This window comes from Halichoerus grypus, chromosome 7 (assembly GCF_964656455.1).
Source record: "Halichoerus grypus chromosome 7, mHalGry1.hap1.1, whole genome shotgun sequence".
In the NCBI taxonomy this organism is placed as follows: Eukaryota; Metazoa; Chordata; class Mammalia; order Carnivora; family Phocidae; genus Halichoerus; species Halichoerus grypus.
This window is the reverse complement of record NC_135718.1, coordinates 4930505-4942256: the sequence shown is the minus strand read 5'-3', so window position 1 is coordinate 4942256 and position 11752 is coordinate 4930505. Positions and strand designations below refer to the sequence as shown.

Below are 11752 nucleotides of genomic sequence, written 5' to 3'. Positions count from 1 at the left end.
CAGGGGGAGCCGGAGGTAGGGGGAGACGCAGCCCGGGAGACCCGCGAGCTTGGGGGAGCCGGGGTAACCGCGCTGGCGCATGGGGCGGGGCGCACACAGACGTCCCGGTCTGTCCGGAGTCCCAGGAAAGCCAGTGGAGGGTTTTGCTAATCCCTGCACCCCGTGGCGGAGGCCACTGCGGGAACACGCCAGGCGGGGTTTCGGAAAAAAAGAGGCTTCGCTGGACAGCTGGGGCGGCCCGAGCTTCCAGCGTCTGTGCTCTCTCAGGGGTCTGGTCCGCCTTCGCGCATTAATTGCGCGGGGACTCCGTATGACTCCAGTGCCACTGTCTTGGCCCAGCCAGGCCTGGCCTTGGGCACTCGCGTCCTTCACCGCGCTGCCTCTCCTCGTGGCCCCAGCCCATCGACGTCCGTGGGCTTCATCGAGACTCCTTACCCAGCGCAGCGGCCCTCTGCTCCCTTCCCGGTGGCCCCAACCACACAGTGGCCCTGGGTGATGAGAGATTCCGCAAGGGCAGGGTCCCCCATGGGCGAGCAAAGGTGAGGTGCGTTCCACTGGGGGCCTGCGGGAGACGTGCTACCTGCGCGAGGGTCCAGGGCAGCCGAGACTCCTGGGCCCTAGAGGCCAGATGAGGCCGGGATCGGTGAGATTCCTGGGGACTCTGGTGTCGGGCGCAGGCGGCACCGAGTGGGGGAATCACTGGGGCGGCGTGTCTGGCTCTCGGCCGGACCAGGGCGGGGCGGAAAGCTGACCCTGGGGCGGGGACCGAGACAACGCTCTCACAGCGCTGTCGGGGGAGGGGGCTCGTCACCCACACTCACCCCGGGCTGGGGCCCCGACGGCATTTAAAGGGCGGAGGGCGGGGCCCGGCGGGCCGCACCCCGGAGCCACGCTGGATGGGGCGCCCATGAGCTTCGGCGCCGAGTCTCCCGGCCAGGCCCGCGAACGGCTGGACATGGCCTCGTACTGCGACGGCTCGGGTGTGCGCCCGGCCCCGCACAGCCAGGCCCGGGCAGCCGCGCCCCCGGCGGGCTACGCGCTCGGGGATCTGGGCGCTGCGGGCGCCGGCCGGCGTCTGTGGCTGAACCCGCCCGATCTCAGCCCCGCGCCCTACGCGCCCTGCCCCGGGGCTGCGCCGCCCTACGCCGCCCCGGGCTACGCGGCCCCCGGCCCCCTGCTCGGCGCCCCGGGCGGCCTGGCGGGCGCCGACCTCGCGTGGCTGAGCCTGTCGGGCCAGCAGGAGCTGCTGCGGCTGGTGCGGCCGCCCTACTCGTACTCGGCGCTCATCGCCATGGCCATCCAGAGCGCGCCGCGGCGGAAGCTGACCCTCAGCCAGATCTACCAGTACGTGGCCGGCAACTTCCCCTTCTACAAGCGCAGCAAGGCCGGCTGGCAGAACTCCATCCGCCACAACCTGTCGCTCAACGACTGCTTCAAGAAGGTGCCCCGCGAGGAGGACGACCCAGGTGAAAAGGGCGCGCCCGGTTGCCCCGTCCAGGACTCCGCGGATTCCCGCAGCCCGGCTGCTGGCACTCCAGGACTCGGGGCGGCCTGGGGCAACCCAGTCCCTCCCGCACTGCACAGCTGGGGTACTGAGGCGGGAGGAGAGGGAGGAGGAGAGACGTGCTGGGCAGCGGCCAGGCCCCGAGACGACCCAGGGACCCGCAGACCCTGATTTCAGGTCTAGGACTCTGTGAGGCTCTCAATCTCTGTGCGCTCCCGCGGAGGAAGAACCGGGAGAGCTGGTCAGCTGGGCGACCTTTGGGGTTACTTCTCTGGGCTTCAGTGTCCTTTGCTGTAAAACGGGGAGGACAGTGGCTACCCCAAGAACTGGTAAAGCCAGTGAGATGCGGCTTCGAGAAGCGCGGGAGACACGCCAGAGGCCAAGCACGGGCCGCTGGGCTCCACTGGCCGCGTGACTGTGCATCCCGCAGGCTTTCTCCCTGGCCTTGAACTTAGAGGGGCTCGGTATTCTTGGTTGTTGCCCTTCCCCGGCCTTTCTGGGATGTCCACATTCTTCCCAGTCTGGCTGTGGAGGCCCTCCCAGGGACAAACCTCAAGGTTTAGGGTGGGAGTGAGGACTAATGGCGGGACCGGTGGGGGAATCTTCTTGAAGTTGACCTCCATTCGTCATGTTCACACCATGGTCGGTCAAACCCCATATTCTTTGAGCTGAGCCCTTTCTTCTTGCGCAGGCAAAGGCAATTACTGGACCCTGGACCCAAACTGCGAGAAGATGTTCGACAACGGGAACTTCCGACGGAAGAGGAAGAGGAGAGGAGAGGTGGGCGCGGCTGCTCCCTCGGGAGCCAGGAGCCCGGGACGAGCCAAGGCACCGGAGCTGGAGCCCCTTGGCGCGGCCCCCCCGGACCTGCAGGCCCCGCCGTCCCCGCCGCCGCCCGACGCCGCCGCCTGCTTCTCCAGTTTCACCTCGGCCATGGGGGCCCTGGCTGGCGGCCTCGGGACCTTCCCCGCGGGCCTGGCGGGGGACTTTTCTTTCGGGAGGCCGACGACGGTCGCCGCCCAAGGGCCCCAGGCCCCAGGCCCCGCACCCGGCTTCGGCGCTAGCCATCAGAGGGCGGCCACCGGCTTCCGCGTGGGCCACTTCCTCTACAGTCGGGAGGGGACCGAAGTTTGAGGGGAGGCGGGGATTGTCCCAAGTGCTGTCCAGAGGTACTGAGCTCCAGCCCGGATCCCCGCCTGCTCGGCGCCACAGAGTCGGTGGAGTGGAGGGAGCGCAGAGCCCTCCGGGAGTCGCTGCACAGAACTGACTGAGCTGAGCGCGTCTCACCCCCCGCCCCCCGTGGCCCACCTGTCCTGCCTCACCCGGGTGACCATTCATATGGAGCCAATGGGCGGCTCCCTGCACCACCGGTTCTTCCAGTTCCTCTGGACCTTGGACCTATGCTCTGCCCCATCGGCCTTCAAGGGGCGACAGGCTGGCACCCAGACCCAGCTTTTTCGAGGGGAGCCTGGCCCATTCCAAAAAGACTTCTAGGGGCTTGTGGGAGGGCAGCCCGCGTGCTACCCGCCGCCCATTTCCTCCTCCAGCCCAGCCTGGTCCACCTGGAGGCTCAGGGTCTTCCCTCGGTGCTCTAGGGAAGTCCCCCGGGGGTCAGCGGCAGCCCCATGGGGCCAGGTAGTTTGTCTTCACCCTCACCGGGAGTGTGGCACCGAGGGGGATCTGGGACTCCAGAGACTGGGACTGGGACGGGTGTAGGAGGGACTTTCTTGTGGCTGCAGATGCTGGTGATAGAAGGAAGGAGGGCTGCCAGAGGCCAGGGGATAGCAGCTCCTTTCCCTGTTGGTGCCTGGCCCTCTTGACCTTGTCCTAGGACCAGGTGCCTCAGGGAACCGCAGGAGCAGGGCCTGGCACCCCAGAGTCACAGGATGGGCTCCGGTTTGCTCCCCACCCCATTCACACTCACACCCTGTGCACTCTTGCTCCTTAACCCCCAGTTTGGGCCCAAGCTGCCCCTTGCATGCAGAGGGAAGCAGCAGGTTCCTGTGTCCATGTAAGCCCGCCCTCTTAGTTTGTATTTACCCAGAAGGTTCCCTTTGGAGTCCACAGCCATTGGGAGGAGAAAGTTCGGCCCTGGTACCAAACTTAGGCCCTCTCCAAGTTTCTGGTGGCTTAGGGGCACCAGTCATTTCAGGGTGCTTGGTGGGCTCACCCTCTTTCCCTGCACCCAGGGACTCCAGAGAGGCGCCTTCTCTGGAAGAGCACAGGGAGAGAAGAGTTAACCTGGGGGGGAGCAGTGGGCGGATTAGCGAGCCAGCCAGAACCCCAGCCTCCACTAGCCAGGGCCACCGTGAGGGCAGGTTTTCCATGCCTAATTTAGAATCCCAGTGCTGGTGCGGGAAAGGAATGGTTGCCCTTGTGTCTGTTCCTCGGAGCTGACCAGCAGCAGTCCTGATGAACAGTGGGGGGTGTGTGTGTGAGAGAGAGAGAGGAGAGAGAGAAGAGGAGAGGAGAGAAGAGGTGAGCGGCTGGAGACATGGATAGGGTAAACCAAGAGTTGGGGTGAATTTGGACCCTGGGGCATGTGTCACTGAACCTTCCAGGTGGCAGCCACAAACTTGCTCGCTTCTCAACATCGCAAGACATCTCACTGCTGCTGACCTGCAGGAAGAAGGTAAGCAGCGGGCTAGTTCTGTTTGTGATACAATGTTGCCCAGCCAGACTTACAGCCAAGGCAAAATCTCTTTTGGAGAAACACTCCCCAAATGTGATATGATTAAAGAAGGCCAGAAAAGAGAAAGAAAATCCTTACCTTACAAACAAAAGAATTTTATCTCAAGCCTATTTTAATAAACTATGATGCTAAAAAGAAATAGCAATATATGGAACTTGAGTGTACACGCTGTTTTATACATGCACTATTCCCAGAATCCCCACCAGAGACTCTGAGTTTGCAGGAAACTTAAAAAGAGATTTTTTTTTTTAAAAAGTTTGACAATATTGGGAAAATGCAATGTACAATTTGACAATCAATGGAGCTTTCAGAAAATTGGCTGACAAATACATATGTAAGCACTGGGTATCCTACCTAGCTGCGTGACTGCTAGAAATTGGTGCAAAGCTGGTCTTTTTCCTTCCAACAAACGGTTTTCTGTTAAAAATGAGGAAAAAAAACCTTCAAAAATATTTTTCAGTTTTTGGTTCGTTTGACTCAAAATCAGTTTTTGGTATTTGAAAATTGTTCATCTGTATTCAAGCTTTATACAATTAATAGGTCATTGTATAATCAAACAGATGGAATCTTTGTGAGAAATGCACAATTACAAATAATTCTAGCCCCTTGGGGCATTCAGAAATCAGAATCCACCTCTCCTTGGTGACAGTCCAAGTATCTGGAGGTCTTTTCACAAGGGGTGGGAGGTGGGGGCGGGGGGAGGGTCAGCCCAAATGCAGTTTCCAGGCCTTGGCAAAATCAGCTTGGGAGCCCCTTGTTACCCCAAAGAGATGTTTTCCCAGAGAAAGGAAACTTGTACTGAAATCACAATAAATAAACAGAGCAGAGCAGGTTGTAGTCAGTTTATAATTAAATCCTTTCTTCTGTCAGGACTCATCGAACTTGACCATGGTTCTAAAAGCAAGCTGCCCCTGGGCCACTGAAGGGCCAACTCCTCTTCCTCAGATGGGGAGCTGCTGCCCGGAGGCCAGGAGAACCCCCTCACCTGGGGACTTGGGGTCCTATCGCGGTGCTCAGGCCCCATCTTCTCCACCTCTCTGCCTCTTCGGTCTTTAAAGTAAAGAAGCCTATGGAAAATTCCAAAATATTTTAAAAATAACTGTACTTTGCCAAAGAAGTACCTCTGCATGATGTGGTAGGATCATGATGGAATGTCATTGGAATATGCTGCTCTTTGTCTGAATAAACATTTTGGTGCTAAATAATTGCAAATATAGAAACAATGTGTCTCCAATTCAGAAGGGAAAGACGACTAAAATTACCAGGATATCAGGTTGTTAGAATTGTTTCCGTTGCTGGACAGCAGTGGAAATTTTCAGGTCATTGAAAACCAAAGAGTGTAATAATGTAATAAATTATAATCTCCCCCAGGAACATGTTAGTCCTGGGTGGAGAGGAATCCCCAGGCAAAGAACGATCCATGATGAAAACTCAAAAATATGTTAAAAGTATTTTTTAAAGTGTATGTAATTAGTGTTTTAAAAGGTGAGCACTGGATTTCAAGATATGAGCTTACATTTCACATATTGATTAAACATTGAGTACGTTTATTTATGACGGACAGAAGTCTTGCATTTTAACAATGCTGCCCTGGCAAATAAATGTTCAACTTTCAGTCTTTAATTTCCTAAGTGTATCCGCTGCAATCAAGTGGCAAAAGGAAATAACATTACAGTAATTTTTATAACTCTTCAGTGAAGCGGGAAACTGAAGTTCATTGTCATTGTGCCGATAGAAAAGCTGAGCCAGTGGGCTAAGTGTTCTCCTGAAGCTCATCTAATGGGAGCTAGAAAGGACTCTTGATAGACGTGCAATCTTCCTCTGGCCCATACTCAGAAACGCATCTTCATATGCACATATCCGCACACACAAATGCACATCATAGTGCCACGCTGTGGCTAGGATTCGCAAGAGAAAAGCCATGGATGACAGCACTTATGCAAAGGCATAATATTTTCAACTAATACTGTGAGAATATCACATTTGCATTCAGGATTTGACTTCAGATGGGGAGGAACGCGTACGAATATCACAGACTGCAGTAGGGGTCAAGTCGCATACATCCTAATAAAATGCAGTGCTTTGAATAAACCTTTACAGGTGCCGGATCTGTACCGGGCTTTGTGTTCATCCTTGCAGGGCATCGCCCTGGCCCATTGCTGCTTTCCCAGGACCTCCTTCCAGTGGGGGAGACAGAGATGAAGGAGCAATTACAGCCTGCGTCTTGGTTATTTGGCTCCAAAATGATGACTTTGTGATCAAGTCAATAAGCCATTTCATTTGCGAACACACAATTAGTGCATTTTGTCTTTACACCTCACTGTGTTTGCCACACTCTGCTAACTCAGGATGTGTTTGTTTGATTTCTCGGTTTTATAACTTCACTGTGATTGAGGCCAGGAGTTGAGCCCTGTCCCAGGCTGGAACCGGTCCAGTCCGCTCCTTTCTCCGCAGCATCATTCAGGAGCCTTAACATAAAACCTGTTCTCTTACTAGAAGATCTACCGTCTGATAGTGACAAGAGACAGCAACTGTTGTGACCAGAGCTGGTCCTTCCTCAGGGCTCCTGGAGATGAATTTCTTTTGTGCATCCCTGCTTCCATTAGTTGAAATTTTGGGAACTCTGCCTCTTCTAATCTAATATAAAATAAGCTATATAACATTATTCAAGGCAAATTGCCTGGCACCTGCAATAAATTGACTTCTTTCTTTGATCAGCTATCATTGGTGATGGAACACAAAGAACGTGCAATATTTTTAGTATCACTCAGCTCACAGAGGGTAAATGAAAAGTATATCAAATTGGATTTTCATTTAAAAAATCAGAATTGTACCCCTGTTTTAATATAGAGCAGATTGAACTGATGAATCATTAAGGCTTTCTCTACCCCTAAGAATCACCCAACCATCCATCAGACATCGATTGATCATTGGGGTGACAAGGACTTTGTTAACTGCTTAACGGACATTATCTCATGAGGCCCCCACAACCATCAGGAACCTGCCTACCCTCTGCCCCTGACTTATCTGCCTATCACTTCATCCTTCAGGTTCCAGAAGGATCTCACTTCTCAAGAATCTTTCCCTGGCATCCAAAGTCAGAGTTAGGTGTCCTTCTGTTCTGCTCTTGCAGGTCCTGGGTGGTCTGCATCACCATTAACCCCCCCCCCCCGGATTATAGTCTATGTGGGGAGCAGCCTGCCTGCCAGGGTAGACATCCAGGTGGTAGCAGTTGAATGAATAAATGAATGAATGAGTGAGTGAATGAGTATGTGAGTGGGTGTAGTTGTACCCTAAGCTTTCCATACACTCTCCATCTCATCATAGGACCCCCCCCACACACCCACTGTCCCCTATGACGGGCCAGATTCCTCCATATATAGGGTCAGGTCTTTTTCTGGATCCTCCAGATGCAAAAATGACTGAGACAGAACCCTGAGGACAACTGCCCTTATGCAGAGTGACCCATGCTGGAGGGCTAAGTGCAGAGGAGGCGTGGAGCTGGGGGCATGTGGGTAAGAAAGTTCAGACTCCAGTAAGGTTTGGTTAGTCCACATGAGCTTCACACTTGGATCATGAGAGCCATCAGAACAACACCAATGATGTTCCAGAGAATGAAGCAGACACTCGGTGGCCACCCCTTGATGAGAGGTTAACCACATAGTCCTTTATTGGAGGGATGATTCCATATATGCCAGTGATGCCCAGGCATTTTCCAGGCCACTGTTCCCTTCCACCTCTGCTCTCCCCCGAGTGAAGTCCCCTTGTCCAAAACAAGGCTTAGCGCCCGAAGTGGCAGGAAGAATCTGAGACAGGAATTGTATCATGCTTCTGGGTTCCTTCCACAGGGTCTGGGCTTAACAAGACTGAAAGATGGGGAGAGGTAAAGAATGTGTGTGCAATAGATAATTTTCACTGTCTACTTCTGGAAGTGTTCAGAGGTCTGCCTGTCTCCCGGCCCCTAATCCGTTGCAGCAATCCATCACTGGGGCTGGCCCGCACATGTGCACGCACCAGTGGTTTGGCTCTGCCTAAGGCATACATTAACTTCTGCACCTGAACCAAACCACCTGCTCCTTTGACTGGACCTCACTTTACTGGGTCCACTTTACTCCAGGAAGCCTGAGGGCAGGTCAGTGTAGGGGGAGATGGACTTCAGGAGTGAGTAGAATTAATACTTTAATGAAAGGTTTCTGTTTCAGGATTCTTGAAAAGTATGGTGCTTAATTCTCTATGCTGTCTTTTTTTTGTGGTCCTGAATGGAACAGGACTGCTTCATTGCTTTATTTACATCCTCTCCTTTATTCCTGCTAAAAAGAATAAATCACATCATATATTTTAATTGGGGACTATTCAACAATTGGTCACATTCAACAGAACATCATAAGAAAGAAATTATACAAAAAGGAAGGAAGGAAAAGCTTTGAAACAGTCATTTGTTATAAAATTCTTTTTTTGAGATATAATTGACATATAACTATATTAGTTTCAGGTGTATAACATGATGATTCAATATTTGTGTACATTTTGAAATGATCAATGCAATAAGTCTGGTTCCCATCCATCACCTCATATGGTTAACATTTTCCTCCTGTGATGAGAACTTTTAAGATCTACTCTCTTAGCAACTTTCAAATATACGATACAGTATTATTAACTATAGTCACCATGGTGTACGTTACATTCCCATAGCTTATTTTATTAGCTGGAAGTTTGTACTTTTTAACACCTTTATGCAATTCTTCAGAGATTTATTGCCCCCAAACTGCTTTTTTGGGGGGGTCATTTACTATTGCTTTAATTTTTTCTGCTGTGCCCTGGTTGGTATCTATAATGAATGAAAGATATATAAGAGACATACGAAATATAAGAATCCACATCAATAACACGTTTTTATTAACAAGATTTCTTTTCCATCATTGCCACGAATATTTCTTCATTTCCAGGGTTTGAGCATGTGAGTCTGTTAGTACACATAACCATAATTATGCATTTATTGCAGGCACAAAATTAAAATGAGATTTATAACAGGAAAAGGTCATACATTTTCAAGCAACTAGAAAGATGGATGTTACCACATTCTTCTGACCTCTCAGGAGAGACCCCACTCTTCAGCTCAGATTTCACATGGGATCATTCACACAGCAAACTCAAACCTCCCTTGATAGCCTAATGGGGCATCCTCAGTCAAAAGGACTGTCAGCATAAGCGAGTGTAGAAAGACGGGCCTTTGCTGAGACAGATCGTCCAGCTCCCCACCTGCTGGACCAGGCTTTCACCAAACCAGACATGGTGCTGTGGCCATTGTGAAATGGACACACTGAGTTTAGAGGTAACCAAATCTAATGCTTTATAAATGCTACCACACTCACAGACTGAGTGAAGTCTCCATAAGAGAGTAAAAGCATAGAGCCGGGCTTTTGAATTTAGAGGTGCAGAGTCCTGCAGTTGAAATGAAGCCAGCTGAGATGCACCGGCTGGGGCACGAGTGAAGGTCGTGGTGGTGACCTTCTGTCGAGGCCTCTGTGAACAGGGGCTTCATAGACACTATGTCTACTAAAAGCTCATACGCAGGGGAGGTATTGTTAACTAAGCTTTACAAATGAGAGCACTAAGGCTTGGAGAGATTCAGTGATTTGCCCAAAGTGGGTGGGGTGGGAGACCAAAGTTCAAAGCCACCAGCGTCTGACACCCTAGTCCATGGTCTTCCCATCACCTGAATGGCCTTTCCTGTAGCAGATGGACATGGCAGAGAAACTCAGTGTCTCTGGTCCTCAAGCTCGGCTCTTGAGAACTGAATCCACTGTGTCCCATTCCCGTGAAAGATCAGGCACAGGACAGGAACACGACTAACTTTGGACTTCATTATAAAAAAAATATATAATTTAGTAAAAATGATTTTAAAAAACAGAAACATGACCAACTTTTGACTTTCTTGTAAGAAACACAACTCAGTAGGTAAGCTCTTTTAAAAAATTAAATATGACTAACTCCTCTGCATTATATAATTTATTAGATACGATTTTTAAAATTAAGGGAAATCACTTAATGAATAGAGATATAATCTATAGCTTCCAGATAGGATAGAAGGGACAAAAAATATTACAGTAGGAAATTCCAAATTATTTATCGTATCCGGCCCACCACCTGTTTTTGTGTGGCCCACAGACTAAGAGTGTTTTTTCCATTGGTTAAAGAAGAACACAAAGGAAGGATATTTCACGACATGTGAAAATTACATGAAATTAAAATTTTAGCGCCCATAAATACAGATTTACTGAACACAGAACGCCCCTTCGTTTAAGTGCTGCCCGCGCGGCCTTGGCGCGGCATGGGCGCCCATCGCAGACCCATCACAGACCGCAGCTGCATTGGATACGATCACCGCAGTCACAGACCACACCGCCAATCCCAGTGGTGGCCCCCATGCAGCCTTTTGAAGACCACGGATGTTGACATTCCAAGATTTTTTTTTTCCATCACCAGTGGCATACCCATTATCTCAAAAGAAGAAAAGAGTGGACCTCAAATGTTGTAATTTTAAGGCATGGTAGTGTGCGTTATTTGGCTATTCCATGGTGAAGCATCGCGTGGATCACGCAGGAACACCATACCTGTGCTGAAGGCACCGCGCTACATCAGAATTACTAGACTAAGCACTTCTTCATTCAGGACAGCGATGCTCAGAAGAATTAGAACATTTACAACAGGCTATATCAGCACAGCAAAACTTCTTCACAAAAATAAGACGATGAACACGAGGCTGCCGTCCTGGGAAGTTTCCGAGTGTCTCATTTGTCAGGTAGGCAAGGAAAGCCTTTAATTCACGATAAAATAATTAAACTGGATCTGGTGCGGTGGTTGAAAAACGTGCCCAGGAAATGTCCAGAAAAAAAAAAAAAAACTCACTTAAGACTATTGGCTTCTGCCCTCAATTTTGTTCTATTATAATTATGCTTTATAATTTGAATATCATCAAAAATTTCGTGGAAATTTGTTTCCTCTCTTGTTATAGAAGTATCAAAAAAAAAATCCTTTCCAGAAAAAAAGTTGTTGACACCTGATTTATCAGATAATAGGAAAGGAGACTAGAAAAGAATCATTAAGCGTGAACATAAAATAAGATGTAGAAATAAGCCCAAATATGTGATCAATTATAATAAGTGTAAACGGCTAAACTGCTCTAATAAGGACAGATGATTTGATTTATTTTTACTGCTGCTGATTAGAAATATACCTAGAATAAACCTCAAGGAAAATTAAAAATGAAGAAAGAAGAAGACACAGCAGTCACATTCTAACCAAGAGAAAACTGGAATAGTAATATTAATACAAAATAGAATTGAGGTGAAAACATATTGATATTGGTAAAAAATAAATCTGCATAGTAATAAATTCACATCAAGAATATATAAGGAACATAAACAACCTACAATATTTTCTCATAATTCAGTAAAGAAAAACTGACAGAAAAAGACACATTTGACAAATTCACAGAATAAGTGATCTGAACCCACTTCTACCTAGCTCAAGCAGACACATACACACAGATTAGT

General features: G+C 49.8%; 1 protein-coding gene across 1 annotated transcript; it reads left to right on the top strand.

The window, feature by feature from the left end:
- Positions 1-955: 955 nt before the first annotated feature.
- FOXI2 (forkhead box I2) lies at positions 956-2638 on the top strand. The gene is made up of 2 exons (XM_036101939.1): positions 956-1466; positions 2196-2638. Exons 1-2 carry the CDS (start codon positions 956-958, stop codon positions 2636-2638), a joined length of 954 nt encoding a protein of 317 aa, XP_035957832.1.
- The last annotated feature ends 9114 nt before the right edge of the window (positions 2639-11752 follow it).